The sequence below is a fragment of the Erinaceus europaeus genome, chromosome 1 (assembly GCF_950295315.1).
Source record: "Erinaceus europaeus chromosome 1, mEriEur2.1, whole genome shotgun sequence".
NCBI classification, from domain to species: Eukaryota; Metazoa; Chordata; class Mammalia; order Eulipotyphla; family Erinaceidae; genus Erinaceus; species Erinaceus europaeus.
In genome coordinates this window covers 32873655-32890283 of record NC_080162.1, presented here as the reverse complement: position 1 = coordinate 32890283, position 16629 = coordinate 32873655, and the positions used below count along the sequence as shown (strand labels likewise).

At 44.0% G+C, this 16629-nt stretch overlaps 1 protein-coding gene across 1 annotated transcript; it reads left to right on the top strand.

Annotated features, from left to right (window-relative positions):
• The first annotated feature begins 199 nt into the window (after positions 1 to 199).
• Positions 200 to 15673, top strand: MTG2 (mitochondrial ribosome associated GTPase 2). The gene is made up of 7 exons (XM_007520365.3): positions 200 to 404; positions 3884 to 4133; positions 9903 to 10050; positions 11327 to 11442; positions 12780 to 12998; positions 13533 to 13671; positions 14412 to 15673. The coding sequence occupies exons 2-7, from the start codon at positions 3948 to 3950 to the stop codon at positions 14804 to 14806; spliced, it is 1203 nt and encodes a 400-aa protein (XP_007520427.1). The 5' UTR covers positions 200 to 404; positions 3884 to 3947; the 3' UTR covers positions 14807 to 15673.
• The last annotated feature ends 956 nt before the right edge of the window (positions 15674 to 16629 follow it).

Below are 16629 nucleotides of genomic sequence, written 5' to 3'. Positions count from 1 at the left end.
CAGTCGCGGTCATGGGTCAGTCACTATAGAGAGTCGGCTTGAGCACGTCCTGTCAGACTGGGGTCCTCGGTTTCTGAAGCTCTGCCTGGTACCTGTACACACCTGAGAGGTGACGTCACACGACTGGCACAAGATGTCACTGGCGGACAGCAGCGGTGAACGCACGATGGCATGGCGGGAATGACGCCAACTCTTAGGGGAGGTTTCCAGAGAGGGCGGGTCGCTCCAGCGCTTCTATTCCCTCCCCTGCTCCCGCCCAGCAGACCACATGTCTGCTACAACCTCAGGTCCTTAACACTCAGCTGTTTCTACACGTGCGCACTGCAGCGGCTTAGGGGGCGTGTCCCGGATGCCCCGGAAGTAAACTGCCGCGCGCTGTCCCGGAAGTGGCCTCCAGTGAGCCGGTGAGTGCGGGCGCGGGCGGAGGGCTCGAGGTGAAGTAGAAGCTTCGGTTGTGTGGACCCTTCTGCGAACTGAGCGGTCCGCGCCAGGCGGCTGTTCGGGACCGTCGCTGGGTCCCCGCGTCCTGGCAGGGCTTTTGTAGGAAACGAGCACAGTGCGGGTGCTGGCCAGAAGCCATCGCGGACACCACGCGGGCAGGGCGGGAGAGCGGTAGGGCGAGTTCGCCCCAGAGGATTCTAATTAGCAAAGAACTAAGTCGCCTCCCAAGTTTGAGGGCGGAAGACAGCACTTGGGAAGAGCCCTGCCGTGAAACGGAACGACTTTGCTAAGAAGCAGAAGGCTTGGGACTGAGCAAATGACTTTTTTTTTTTTTTTGCCTCCTCCAGGGTTATTGCTGGGGCTTGGTGCATGCACTATGAATCCACTGCTCCTGGAGTCCATTTTTTCCCTTTTGTTGCCCTTGTTTATCGTTGTTATTATTATTTTTGTTGTTATTGGATAGGACAGAAATCAAGAGAGGCGGGGAATACAGGTGGGGAGAGAAAGACAGACACATGGAGACCTGCTTCACTGTTTGTGAAGCGACCCCCCTGCAGTTGGGGAGCCGGAAGCTTGAACCGGGATCCTTACCGCGGGATCCAAGTGCGCTTAACCCGCTGTGCTACCGCCCGGCCCCCCCAAATGGCAACTTCTAAGGTGACAGACTTCTGAGCTTTAGGTTGTAAGAATTCGGGAATCAGGTGGCACCCACCATTGCAGGAGCACTAGTTAGCGAAGTTTTTTGTTTTTTTTTTAACAGCATTGCTCAGCTCTGGATTATGGTGGTGTGGGGTAAGCGGAGTTTTTTAACAGGGAGAGTTAGGGAGCACAGGAGTACTTCAGCCTGATCTGATGACTTCACTTAGTTTCCACCCCAGACCCAAGGACCTGCGGAGCTAGAATGCATAATCCCAGGAACCAGCAGGGGCAAAGAAGTCATCCAGGGTGGAAAGTGGAGTGAAGGAGATAGCATGACAGTTATGCAAAGAAGACTGTAGTGCTTTAGACTCTGAGGTCCCCAGGTTCAATTCCCCAGCACCATCATAGGCCAGAACTGAGCCTAGCAAGAAAGAGTATAGTGGGAGATGAGTTATTAAAACAAGTGGAAGCCCCCAGCAGAGTGTTGTAAAAAGGGAGATAGATCAACATTAAACACAGGACTTGCATGTCTGAGATCCCAGAGTTCCAGACACCACCATATGCCAGAACTGAACACTACTCTTATCTCTTACTGTCTCCATCTCTTCTCATGAAAATAAATATTTAAAATGAAATTTAAAAAAAAAGGACACTGCTATAGTCAGTTTAGTAGAGGTCCCTGGCAAATTATGACTGCTGTGACCCAGTGGACACTGGGCTTAACAAAACAATGTTAAGTGGCCTGCCAACACATTTTGTAATGTGATGTCAGGGAACAAACTCAGAGCCTCATCCATTCAAAATGTGGGCCACCTCTCTGACCCTACTTTATATCTATATACCCATACATACATAACTTTCTTTTGTCATCACCATGATGTAACTGCTCTGGACTGACCTCCATTTCTCTCTGTCCTATCCAACAACGATGGAATCAATAACAACAATAATAAAAAACAAGGGCAACAAAAGGGAAAATAAGTAAATATAAAAAATAAAAAATAGAAAAAAGGGCTGGGGAGACAGCACAATTGTTATGTAAAAGACTTTCATGACTGAAGCTCCAAGGTTCCAGGTTCAATTCCCAGCACCACCATAAGCTAGAGCTGAGCAGTGTTCTGCTGTTTGTGTGTGTTTTTCTCTAATAATAGTAATAAAGAGGGCTGGGGAGATGTGTGTGTGTTTCTCTAAAAAAAAGAGGGCTGGGGAGATAACAGAATGGTTATGCAAACAACTTTCACGCCAGAGGTTCTGAAGTCCTAGGTTGAATTCCCAGCACCACCGTAAGTCAGAGCTGACTAGTGCTCTGGAAAAATTAATAATAAGCAGCTGGGGAAATAGCTCTCAACTGGTAAGAGTATTCAACCTCTGTATCTGAGGTTCTTAGTTCAACCCCTGGAAGCACATGTATTGGAATAGTGTTCTGGCTTGTCTCTCTCTGTCTCATGTGAAACTCTCTCATATCATATGTAATAAAACAAATGTAATAAAACTTGGGCCAGGGTTGAGCAGTAGGTGTCTGAGGCCCTGGACTCAATCCCCATACAAAAACATCTCTTTGCATAACCATTATGCTGTCTCTTCCCCCCCCCCAGCCCTTTTTTAAAGGGCATTTTTTTAAATTTATTTTTTGTATTTCATTAATCTTTATTTTATTTTTTTAAATTTTTTATTTAAGTAAGGATTAATGAACAAAAACATAAGGTAGGAGGGGTACAACTCCACACAATTCCCACCACCCAATCTCCATAACCCACCCCCTCCCATGATAGCTTTCCCATTCTCTAGCCTTCTGGGAGCATGGACCCAGGGTCGTTGAGGGTTGCAGAAGGTAGAAGGTCTGGCTTCTGTAATTGCTTCCCCGCTGAACATGGGCGTTGACTGGTCGGTCCATACTCCCAGTCTGCCTCTCTCTTTCCCTAGTAAGGTGTGTCTCTGGGAAGCTGAGCTCCAGGACACATTGGTGGGGTCTTCAATCCAGGGAAGCCTGGCCAGCATCCTGGTGGCATCTGGAACCTGGTGATTGAAAGGAGAGTTAACATACGAAGCCAAACAATTTGTTGAGCAAAGGGCATTTTATTTTTTAAAAATATCTACTGTTTTTAATTTGATAGAACAGAGAGAACTCAAGAGGGAGAGAGGAAATAGAGATGGAGAGAAAGAGACACCTTCACCTGATAAGGTGTATGCCTTACTGTGTTAGAAATCCTGAGTTTGAGCCTGGGTTTGAGGGGAAGCAATGGTATCGTGCCACTCACTTTCTCTCTGAAATAATAGAGAGGGGGCACTATGGACTCTCAGGTCTAAAGTTTTGGATTCTCACGCTTGAGGTCCTGATTTCAATCTCCAATATTGCATGTCCCAGAGTGGTGCTCTGGTTCTTTTTTTCCCCACCTCTCTAATAAAAATTTTTGGAAGATAGGACCTGGTTAAGTGCACATATTACAGTGCACAAGGACACAGGTTCAAGTTGCTGGTCCCCACTTGCATTTTCAAAAAAATGCGTGAAAAGTTTATTGTGTACCAGGTGTGTCTCTTTTCTTTTTTTCATTGAGGGGATTAATGGTTTACAGTTAACAGTAAAATATAGTAGTTTTTACATGTGTAACATTTCTCAGTTTTCCGCATAACAATTCAACCCCCACTAGGTCCTCCTCTGCCATCATGTTATAGGACCTGACCCCCCCACCCCCACCCCAGAATCTTTTATTTAGGTGCAATACACCAAACCCAGTCCCAAGTTCTGCTTTGTGTTTTATTTTTCAACTTTTTTTTTTTTGCATGTCTCTTTTCTTTTATCTAGATATTCAGGTCTACATTGTCCAAAGTACGTTCAGGCCTCTGACTTTGCCAAAGTGTAGAGAGCCATGCCGCCAGCAAGGCTGTTCTTGGCCAGACTGTGGATGACACTTGAAGGTGCGGAGCGCTGTGCCCCATCTATGAGGACCCTCCTTCAGCATCAGGCATCTCCTAGGCTTTTCTCTTCTAGCAGGGTCACCTGTGCCAAGCATCAAGAACTCCCTAGAAAGAAGCAGCTCTCTGAAAAAAAGCTGGTGAGACTTGTAAACTTGAACTTGCAGCTACCTCATTTTTTATTATCTTGTCTGTGTGTACCCTGCTTAGGTTATTGAAGGGATACACACAGGAATGATACAGTGAAATAAATGAAGACGCTGGTGTCCCTATTACTGTGCTCTCATAAAAACAACAGCATTTGAAGGGAATGTGACCATTTTTCCCTCCTTTATTTTATTTTATTTATTTATTTATTTATTTTTTAATTTTATTTATTTATTCCCTTTTGTTGCCCTTGTTGTTTTTTTTATTGTTGTAGTTATTATTGTTGTTGTCGTTGTTGGATAGGACAGAGAGAAATGGAGAGAGGAGGGGAAGACAGAGAGGAGGAGAGAAAGATAGACACCTGCAGACCTGCTTCACCGCCTGTGAAGCGACTCCCCTGCAGGTGGGGAGCCGGGGTTCGAACCGGGATCCTTATGCCGGTCCTTGTGCTTTGCGTCACCTGCGCTTAACCCGCTGCGCTACAGCCCGACTCCCCCTCCTTTATTTTATTTACTACATGTGAGAGAGGGAGAAACCAGAGCTCTACTCTGGCACATATGGCACTGGGATTCAAACCAGGAACCTCAGGTATGCAAATCTGATCCTCTACCAGCTGAGCTATTTCCCCAGTAATGTATGAATATTTCCCTTTTTAAATATTTATCTATTTATTTGCTTATTTTTGGATAGAGAACAGAGAAACTGAGAGGGGGTAGGGAATAGAGAGGATAAGAGACAGAGAGACACCTACAGCCCTGCAGGTAGGGACCAGGGGCTTGAACCCAGGTCCTTGTGTACTGTAATATGTGTGCTTAACCAGGTGCACCACTGCCTTACCCCCAATATTTATTAATTAAAACGTTATTTGTGTGTCATAGGAGGTAGTTTAGTGGATGAAGCATTAGACTCAAGCATGATGTCCCAAGTTCAATCCCTGGCATTTCATGTGTCAGAGTGATACACTTATTCTCTCTCTCCTTCTCTCTCATTAATAAGTAAACCTTTAAAAAAGAATTAAGGGACAATAGGCCTTTTGTTTTATAGCTCCTTAAACCTTGCAAGTTTTTGGTGGTAGGAATGGTGTGGAACTATATACTGTAATCTTACACTCTTATGCCCTACTATTTAATCACAAGTAAAAAGGAAAAAAAAAAAACTTACAAGTTTTTCTTGTTCTGTTTACTAAAACTTTCCATTTAAAAAACATGAATGATATCTCTCCTCTGTCTGGCCTCTCTCTCTCTCTCTCTCTGTTGTCTGGTCTTTCTCTTTCTCACTTCTCTCTGCCTGGCCTGTGTGTGTGTGTGTGTGTGTGTGTGTGTGTTTCTGGTCTCTCTGTCTGGCCTCTCTAAAACAAAAAATAAAATAAAAAATTAAAACATGAATGATTGTGTGGGGGAAGATAGCATAATGATTATGCAAAGAGATGCTCATTCCTGGGACTCCAAAGTCTAGGTTCAGTTCCTGCACACCACCATAAGCCAGAGCTGAGCAGTACTCTGATAGAAGAAAGGAAAAAAAAAAAAACTTAATTTAAGAAAAATTGGGGGGCCAGGTGGTGGCACACCTGGTTGAGTGTACATGTTACAATGCACAAGGACCTGGGTTCAAGCCCCCGGTCCCCACCTGCAGGAGGAGAGCTTTGCAAGTAGTGAAGCAGGGTTGTAGGTGTCTCTCTTCTTCTCTATCACCCCCTTCTCTCCCGATTTCTGGCTGTCTCTATCCAATAAATAAATAAAGATAATTTTAAAAAATTTTAAAAAAGAAAATTTGTGTTTGTGATCTACTTAATTTCTTCCTAAAGGGAGACTTTATTTGCCATGGGAAAAATCACATTAAGGTTTTAAAATAGTAATTCATGTTTTTTCCATGTGGTGGTGCCAGAGAATATTAAAATATTTCTGTATATTCTTTCTGCCCTTTTTTTAAGGTTTATTTATTTATTCTTATTAAGTATATTCTATTTGTTTTATTTTAATGAGAGAGAAATATATAGAAAGAGACCAGAGCGCTGCTCAGCTCATTTCTGATGGTGTGGGTTATTGAACCTGGGACATTGATGTTTCAGACATGAATGTCTTTTTGCATAACCATTATGCTATCTCCTCAGCTCTAGAGATTTATTTAATAATGAGAAAGCCAGAGCATTATGCTGGTATTTGCAGTGTCAAGGATTGCACAAATCCTGCATTTTTTTTTTTTTACACTAGAGCACTGCTCAGCTCTGGCTTATGGGGGTTGGGGTGCTTTGAACCTAGGACCTGAGACGCTCAGGCATGAGTCTGTTTGCATAGTGATTATGCTATCTCTTCTGCCTTTTTTTTTTAACTTTTTTTAAAATATTTTATTTTATTTATTTATTCCCTTTTGTTGCCCTTGTTGTTTTATTGTTGTAGTCATTATCGTTGTTGTCGTCATTGTTGGATAGGACAGAGAGAAATGGAGAGAGGAGGGGAAGACAGAGAGGAGGAGAGAAAGATAGACACCTGCAGACCTGCTTCACCACCTGTGAAGCGACTCCCCTGCAGGTGGAGAGCTGGGGGCTCGAACTGGGATCCTTACACCACTCCTTGAGCTTTGCGCCACCTGCGCTTAACCCGCTGCGCTACAGCCCGACTCCCCTCTTCTGCCTTATAATTAAAAATTTTTTAAAGTTCTGTTCAGCTTTGTCTTTTGATGGTGCTGAGGTTATTGTACCTGGGAGCCTCAAACATGAGTCTTTTGCATAACCATTGTACTATCTCCTAGCTCCTATGTACAATTTTTGTGATATATATAGAGAGGGGGGGGGGATGCAGAGAGAGACCAGAGTACTGCCTAACTTTGGCTTATGGTAGTACAGAGAATTGAACCTGGAGCCTCAGGTATGAAAGTCTTTTTGTAAAAACAACAAGGGCAACAAAAAGGAATAAATAAATATTTTTTTAAAAAGTCTTTTTGCATAACTATTATGCTATCTCCCCTGCCCATAATATATTTTTTAATCTTATTAGATGGAGAGGAAGAGAAAAGTAGAGCGTCACTCTGGCACATATGATGCTGTGGATCAAACTCAGGACCTCATGCTTGAAAGTACAACCTTTCCCCAACTGTACCACCTCTCAGGATGCTGTATACATTTTTGTTTTTGTTTTTTAATTTAACCAAATGATTAACTACTATTGGTAGTACTGGGGATTAAGCCTGGGACTTTTTTTTTTCCCTGTCATTACCTAGGCTTCACCACTTTGAGCAAGCTCTTTCAGATGGAGAAACAGAACATGGAGCATACCACTGCACTGAAGCTTTCTCCAGTACAGTTGGGTTTGGGCTCGAAGTTGGGTCTTGCTCATGACAATGTAGTAGCACTATCCAGATGAGTTATCTTGCTAGCCCAAACCTGGACTTGCTTCCATACAAGTCCTATATACTACCACTGTGCTATCTCCCTAGCCTTCTGTGTTCTTCCTCTTCTCTTTCTTCAATATTTTACATTCTTTTTTTTTAATTTTATTTATTTTTTTTTATTTAATAGAACAGAGAAATGGAGAGGGATGGAGAGATAGAGAGGGAGAGAAAGAGAGACACCTACAACATTGCTTCATTACTTGTGAAGCTTTCCCCCTGTAGATGGGGACAGGGGCTTAAACCTGGGTCCTTGTGCATGGTAATATGTATACTTAATCAGATGTGCAACCACCCAGCACCAATATTTTATTTATTAATAAGAAAGAGAATCAGAGTATCGCTGAGGCACATATGACCCCAGGGGTCAAACCAGGGACCTCATGCTTGAGAGCCCAATAACAGTTTTTTTTTTTTTTGCTGCTAGAATAGTGAATGAGAATGCTGGATCACAATGAATGGGCTGTCTGGGTCCATATATTCTGTCTCCACACTCATGCACAAAGCAAGAAGGGTCATTGGGATAGACCCACCTTAGCACTTTGGGTAGTTGAACTCCTGTTAGTGTGAGATTATATATTTGGTAATTACTGACCTAATTAATTGGATTCTTTTTAAAAAATTAAAAAAACTTTATTTATTTGACTTGATAGGACAGAGAAATTGAGAGGGGGGAGGTAAAAAGGGAGAGAGAGGCACCTTACAGACCTGCTTCACCCACTTGTAAAGCTTTCCCCCCTGCAGGTGGGGACTGGGGCTTGAATCAAGGTCCTTATGCATGTCAATATGTGCACTTAACCAGGTACCATTAATTTCATTCTTTAACTGGAATCACCACCACCAGCCCCATTAATTTGATTCTTTAACTAGACTGTGTCTCTTTAAGGTCCTAGATGGAAACCTCTCAGATTAGGGGCTTGGTGTTTGTTGAACTACTTCAGACAAGCCTTATTTCATCATGCTGCAGAGAATCTCCTTTCTTCATGTTTGGGAGCCTGGAAATTGACCAAGGACCCTCACATTTGTTACTGCCTTCTAAGGAACTAGAACTAATTAAGGCAATTCTATTTGAGAAAACCTAGAAGGGTGTTTTATTTAAGAAATCTTTTCTAAACAATCCTTGTTTTCCCTTTCTTTCTCTCTCTCTTTCTCTCTGCCTTTCTTTCTTTAGCAGAGCACTGCTCAGCTGTGGCTTTTGTTGGGGGATTGAACCTGGGACTTCAGAGCCTCAGACATGAGTTTGTTTGCATAACCATTATGCTATCTGTCCTGTCCCTACCCCTTTGTTTTCTTTAGGTTGGAAAATGTTGGGGTTGGGGCTGGGGAGACAGCATAATGATTATGCAAAAAACTTTTCATGCCTGAAGCACCAAAGGTCCCAGGTACAATACATAAGCCAGAGTTGAGCAGTGCTCTGGTATTTAAAACACACACACACACACACACACACACACACACACACACACACACACACACACACACACACACACACACACACACGTCACCCAGAGAGAGAAGGTAAAGGAGAGGGACATATGGAGGTAGCTTCGATGTTATGAGCGGCTTAGAGGAGAAGAGAGGATTGAATCAGAAAAAGAAGGGGCAACTATGTATAAATATGGACAGATAGTTGTAGAGAAGATGGTTGGCCCATGTCTACAACTTTAGGGGAACTGTGGCAGATTGCAGTGGGGAGAGTGAAGATTCAGAACTCTGGTGGTGGGAATGGTGTGGATTCAAACTCCTGTCGACATGTAATTCTGTAATATAAAAATTAATAAAAATATTTTAAAATGTTGGGGTTGTCACTGACCACTTTTTATATCTGTATTGATTATTGATATCTGACTAAAATATTAGTAAGAATTACTTAGGGGCTGGGGTAGCTGGGGAGATAGCATAGTGGCTATGCAAAAGACTCTCATGCTTGAGGCTACTGAGCCCCAGGTTCAGTTACCCACACCACCATAAGCCAGAGCTAAACAGTGCTCTGGTAATAATAATAATAATAATAATAATTCAGCTGGGGAGATAGCATAGTGGTTATACAAACAGATGTTTAAGCTTGAGGCTCTGAGCTGAGTTCCCAGGTTTAATCACCAGCACCACTATAAATCAGAGCTGAACACTTCTCTGGTATATATATATATATTGTCTCTGGGACTTCACCACTCTGGGCTGACTTTCTCCACTTTTTCCTTTTTAGAGAGATGGGAAGAAAGCACAGCTGAAGCTTCCTTTAATATAGGGGCACTATTCAAGTGAGCTATTGTGGGCCTGGGAGGTAAAGAAGCATTAAGGCACACTTCACATGGGTGTTTGGCCCTTAAAAAGACTATAGTGTTGAATGGTGATGTAATATGTTGTGTTCTCTGCAGAATAGGCATTTCGTGGACCATCGACGAGTGCTTATCCAAGGGGGAAATGGAGGCAATGGGATGAGCTGCTTCCACAGTGAGCCCCGGAAGGAGTTTGGAGGCCCCGATGGTGGTGATGGTGGCAATGGAGGCCATGTCATTCTGAAAGGCATGTGTACTGAGGGGCAGTTGGAGAAAATTGCAGTGTCCCTACATACTTGGGGCAGAAGCGTTCCACCTTCTCACCCTCATAGGAATTTGTATTTAGAAATTGATATATAGGGCCAGAGAGTTAGGCACTGGTGGTGCACCAGACTTGCATGTGAGGTTCTGTCCCTGACACCACTAATAGCCAGAGCTGTACAGTGTTCTTGAAAAAAGGTGTGTGTGTGTGGGGGGGGGGTTAGGTAGTAGCAGCGGGTTAAGTACACATGGCACAAAATGCAAGGACAAGTGTAAGGATCCTGGTTCCAGCCCCCAGCTCCCTACCTGCACGGGGGTCACTTCACAGCGGTGAAGCAGGTCTGCAGGTGTCTTTCTCTCCCCCTTTCTGTTTCCCCTCCTCTCTCAATTTCTCTCTGTCCTATCCAACAATAACAACAGTAATGACAACCATAATAATAACGACAACAAGTGTAACAAGGGCAACAAAATGGGAAAAATGGCCTCCAGGAGCAGTAGATTCGTAGTACAGGCACCGAGTCCCAGCAATAACCCTGTAGGCAAAAAAAAAAAAAAAAAAAAGACATTGACATAATTTTTGTATTGTGACTGTTCACCTTTAAATAATGCACCTTGAATATAATGCAAAATAATGCACAACTTTGATAGTGATCTTTCTTGTTGTTTGCTTATTTTTATTGCAGGAAAACAGAGATAATTTACCTCTAGAGTGTCTAATATTTTTTGAATATTTGTTTATTCCCTTTTGTTGCCCTTGTTTTTAGTGTCTAATATTATACTATCTCAGTAAGTACTGTTAGAGTACTGAGTAAATCCAGCACACAGCATAGTGAAACATGTCTGTTTTTTTAAAAATATTCCACGCAAACCCACAGTAACTGTCATATTCTCACAAAGTCCAAGAGACAAGTTGATTACTTTTTTTTTTTTTTTGCCACTAGGGTTATTGGTGGGCCTGTGATCCCTGCACAATAACTCTGCCACTCCTACCTTTTTTTCTCTCTCTCCTTCATTTTTTCTCTTTCTCTCTCTCTCTCTTTCTAATGTCTACTCTCTGCTAGGTACACCACTGGCTAGTCCCTGCAAGTTCATTTGTTTTATTCAGCTACCAGTATACTCACATATGAGTAAAACCATGCAGTAGTGATCCTTCACTTCTTTATTTGCATTTTTAAAATTTCTTAAACTGGACACAGGTCAGCAACACACAGATGGTTCTCTTTAGCACAATAGAACATGAAACCTCTTGTTCTGACTTTCAGTTGATCCCCAAGTCAAGTCACTGTCATCAGTCCTGTCTCGGTATCAGGGCTGTAACGGAGAAAATGGTGGCAGCAAGAACTGCTTTGGGCAAAATGGTGCCATCCTCTACATCAAGGTAAGCAAGGCTGCAGGGCCTCCAGTTCTGGTGTTAGAATGCCCTGCTGCTGGGTTCAAAGGTGCCAGCCAAAGTTCCTGTGGTTGGAACTCATGGCCATCCTCCATAAGGTAAACAGTCTAATTTTATCCCATGGACACATGTGACCTGTTAAAGCAGTCACACACACAAACACATACACAAAATAAGTAAATATATATATATATGTCTTCAGGATTATTGTTATTACTCAGTACCTGCACTGTAAATCCACTGCTCCTGGAGACTATTATTTTTTCCTTTTTGTTGCCCTTATTGTTGTTATAATAATTTTTTAATAGGGATTCCTGGGATCAGGATTCAGTTCAGTGTTGAGCACTGAACCTATATGCCTGATACCCTAGCCATCCCAGGTTCAATCACTGCTACCAGCAGAAGCCAAAGCTGAGCGATGCCCTGGTGTCTCCCCCCTACCCCACACCCCTCTCTTTATTTATTTATTTATTTTTCTCTCTAACACTCATTAAAATAAAATGTTAAAAATAAATCTTAAAAAGATGGGGAGCGGGGACTGGGCAGTAGCTCACTGAGTTAAGCGCATATGTCAAGAAGCACAAGGACCAGAGTAAGGATCCTGGTTCGAGCCCCTGGCTCCCCACCTGCAGGGGGTTGCTTCACAAGCAGTGTAGGTCTGCAGGTGTCTATCTTTCTCTCCCCTTCTCTGTCTTCCCCTCCTCTCTCTATTTCTCTCTGTCCTGTCTGGCAACAACAGCAATAACAACAAAGGCAATGAAAATATGGGGAAAATGGTCTCCAGGAGCAGTGGATTCATAGTGTAGGCACTGAGCCCCAACAATAACCCTGGAGGCAAAAAAAAGATGGGGAGCCTATGATGTGTCCACTGTTTTTCTAACCCTGACCCCACATATCATCCTCTGTGTTCAGGACTGCTGCTGGACTTGAGTTTTCCTCACTCGAATGTTTTAGAAAAACTACCTAAAGAAGCCATTAATTTGGTTTGCTTGGAGTGTTGCCAGCCCTGTAGAATCCTTTTGAAGTGGAACTTTTTCCAGTACTTATAACTCTGTGGAAGGAGCTTAGTTGGTTCCCCTTCTCTCCTGTCCAGCATCTCCCCACTCATAACCTAGATAAGTACACTAATGCCAATCTGCTCTTCTTATCTTTCCTCTTTAGCCCAATAAACTTTTTTTTAAACCAGAGCACTTCCCAGTGATGGCTTATTATGCTGGTGCAGGGGGTTGAACCTGAGTTCTTGGAGCCTCAGGTATGAAGATGTTTTGTATACCCATTATGCTATCTCCCTGGCCCAGCCCAATAAATTTTTTGTTGCTTTTCAGGTCCCCATGGGTACCTTAGTAAAGGAAGGAAATGAAGTTGTGGCTGACCTGTCACACCCAAATGATGAGTATATTGCCGCCCTGGGTGGCGCAGGAGGAAAGGGTAACCGCTTTTTCCTGGCCAATGACAATCGCGCACCTGTGATATGTACCCCTGGACAGCCCGGGCAGCAGCGAATCCTCTTTCTGGAGCTTAAGACAGTGGCACATGTAGGGATGGTGGGTATCACACTGAGCTCTGAAGGGAAGAAAGTGGCATTTTACACAAACCGAAGCTACAGATTATGGTCCCTGCTGGTGGGTTTGCCTGAACTAGAAGAGATGGCAGCTGGGGAGTTGGGCAGTAGCGCTGCAGTTAAGCGCACGTGGTGCAAAGCACAAGGACCAACGTAAAGATCCCGGTTCGAGCCCCTGACTCCCCACCTGCAGGGGAGTCACTTCACAGGTGGTAAAGCAGGTCTGCAGGTATCTGCCTTTCTCTCCCCCTCTGTCTTACCCTCTCTCCATTTCTCTCTCCATTTCTCTCTGTCCTGTCCAACAATGACAACATTAATAACAATAGCAACAATAAAAACAACAAGGGCAACAAAAGGGAAAATAAATATAATAAAAAAAATTTTTTAAAAAGAGAGAGATTGCAGCTTACCTCTTCTAGCTGCTGTCCTGTTCACTGTCCTTGACTCGGATCCTGATGTTCTCCTTGAGTATTAATAGATTCCAGTAATAATACAGCATTTCTACCTGCCCTTCTAGGTCGGGTTCCCCAATGCAGGGAAGTCTTCACTTCTCCGGGCCATTTCAAATGCAAAGCCTGCTGTGGCCTCCTACCCATTCACCACCTTAAACCCCCATGTTGGGATTGTCCACTATGAAAACTATCAACAGTTAGCAGGTAAGACTTCCAAAATTCTCTCAGAAGGGTGGGTTTACTATTTAATTCAGAGCAGTAATTATGTAATCCTTATTGAGCTTCCTGTCTAGCATGGAGCATTATTTTTCCTAATTTAAACAATTGCAGTGTTCCATCAAAATTCGGTTTTAGATTTGCTTCCCGCCCCATCCCCCAGGCATCTGTTAGTTGCAGTTCAGAAATTTGAGTTTAAATTTCAGACCTAAGGAAATTATTCCTTCTCACTGCCTTTATTCTTCCTTTTCATCTATGGAAAACTCGGCAGCTTCAGTCATGTAGACAACATGTGATTTTAAAAGCTTTCCCTGTACCATTTTAAAAGAAGAAAACTTTTTTTTTTCCCCAGGAGATAATGTACCCATTAAAAATAGTAAGCCTGCTGGTAATGTTATTTGTATAGCACTTTATATTTGCAAAGTCCTCTATAATAATTTCTATCAGTAATCAAATTATTAATAGATTACAAGAAGCCATTTTCCCCGCGGTAGAAGGATTTTGAGGTGAAAGATGGAATGTGTTTAATATTCCTTGTTAGATTGATCTGCTGTCATGCCTGTCACCCAAATATTTCCAAGCAATTTGCAGAACTGAAGCTGAAATATCTCACAGGGCAGTTGGCCCCATGACAACAAATAGAATAACTCTAGATCCAGGATATTCCTTGAAAGGAGAGTCTCCGCTTGGAGAAGGGACTGCTCTCACAGACCCCGTCTTTTTCACAGTGGCTGACATCCCAGGCATAGTGCGAGGCGCACACCAGAACCGGGGCCTGGGCTTTGCTTTCCTCCGGCACATTGAACGCTGCGGCCTTCTACTGTTTGTGGTGGATCTCTCAGCACCAGAGCCATGGACTCAGGTGGAGGACCTCAAGTTTGAACTGGAAAAGTATGCAGAAGGTCTATCTCAGAGACCCCACGCTGTGGTTGCAAATAAGATCGACCTCCCCCAGGCAAAGACCAATCTGCCTGAGCTGCAGGCCCGTCTGGGGCACCAGGCTATTGCCTTGTCAGCAGTCACTGGGGAGAACTTGGAGGAGCTGCTTCTGCGACTGAAGGAGCTCTATGATGGGCACGTGGCCGCTGAGCAGGAGAGACGCCGGCAGCCCCTCCTGTGGTAGTGTGGGTAGTTGGTGCAGGCCTGGTTAGCTCACATAGGCATTGCCCTGGGGCTTGGCACTTGGGTGGCAGAAGTCACGCTTGACAGCCTGCTGGCTCATGTGCTAAGATGTCTTTTGTGTTAATTAGCACCCTAATTAGTCACCACACTAAGACCGACTTTCCCAGATGCTTCTGAGCACATGGACAGTAAAAAGTGCAGCAGCTGGAGCCAGAGGTGTGATTCACTTCCAAGCACTGACCACAGGTGCCAGAGCTGTCACCAAAACTGATCTCTGGCTTCTACACTGTCCACTTGAACCACCCCCCCAATACACACACACATGTGTGCCCCCAACAGCATCTGTAGGGGTTAGCTCTGCGTACAAGATTGAGGCAGAGTCCAGATGTAACTCTTCTCTCCAATCCTACTGCTCATGGGGAGCAGGAGGACCACTCTACTCTTGTTCCAGAAATGCACTGTGCTTTGTTAGAACTAAATGCCAAAGAGGAACTGAGGTGTTGACTTCACGACTGAATGCACCCAATATCCGACCAGGGACAGGTGCCTTCTGACTCACACCAGTGTGTTCAAGCACGTTATTATCTCCAGGCTTTGCAGCTAGGGGATTGTAGGTACCCAGAGGTGGCCAGGGTGCAGTGAGAAAATGGCAGGCCTCAACTCTTGAGACCTGGACTAGGTTTTCATTCAGCTCTTTGCAGGCATTCTCAAGTGAACACAGGCTCAGAGCCAAGCTGGCAACAGCCTTCCTGTATCTACTTTGCTTTGTTCAGAGACCCTGTGGGACACACCCAGCATTCTCCTGTGGAAAGGCCCCCTTCTGGGGCTCCTGTCTTTGTTTCACTAATAAGTGCTGAGCAATTACTAATTGGGATGTGGCTTAGCTGCTGCCAACTCACTTGTCCAACAGAACATTCTAGAACAATTCCTCCAAAAATAGTCTGATGCTTCCTTGATGACCCTCATGGGGTAAAGAGGAGAGGACAAAAGTCACCAGGAGAAATGGCCCTCACTCTGTAGGAGTTGGCTGTGGGCTCCGCTAGGGAAGCTGCCTGGGTAACTTGGGCTAAGGTCTCATCTGCATGCAGGGGTTGGGCAAACCTTGAATAATAAGCCCATGCCTGTGCTTTCAGGAGCAATTCAGTTTTGATCTGACATCAAATCTACAGCCAGAACAAGAGTCCTTTTACCCAAAGTTTCATTTTAATGTCTTATAATTTCAGAGGTCCTTGTGTTCTAGAAACCAGAAATGGGCTTGCATCTATTTTCTTTTTCTCTCAAGCGAGCACAAAGGGTTTTGTAGACTAGGTCTGAGTAGCGTTAATTATCTGTGTCCTTTCATCTTTGTTGCTGGACCCCTGCCATGCTGCACTTTGTGGATTGGGGGGTGGGAATCATTCAATATGCCACCCTCATCTGACCTGTCATACAGCTTGGGGTGGCAGGAACCCTGGAGGGCAGGCCTCTTGTCTTGTGCTTTAGACCCCTGGCAGCCTAGGGGCAGCCCATAGATTTTTAGGGAATGAACAAATTAGTGGTAGTTGAAGTTCAGTGCGTTTGTGTTTCATTTAGTAAGAAAGATAGTCTTTTAAAATACAACTGATGAGGCTGGGGCAGTGAGATAGCTAGTTGAGCATACATGTTACAGTGCACAAAGACCAAGGTTCAAACCCTGGCTCCCTACCTGCAAGGGGAAAGCTTTGCAATTGGTGAAGCAGTGCTGCAGGTGTCCCTCTCTCTCCCTGTCTATCTCCCCAACTCTGTTGATTTTCTCTCTCCAAATAAGTAAATTTTTCTTTTCTTTTTGCCTCCAGGGTTATTTCT

Coding starts and splice junctions, on each gene's coding strand:
- MTG2 (XM_007520365.3), top strand. CDS start 3,948: ATGCCGCCAGCAAGGCTGTTCTTGGCCAGACTGTGGATGACACTTGAA. Junction 4,134..9,902: donor AGCTCTCTGAAAAAAAGCTG/GTGAGACTTGTA, acceptor TGTTCTCTGCAG/AATAGGCATTTCGTGGACCA. Junction 12,999..13,532: donor CAGTGGCACATGTAGGGATG/GTGGGTATCACA, acceptor CTGCCCTTCTAG/GTCGGGTTCCCCAATGCAGG.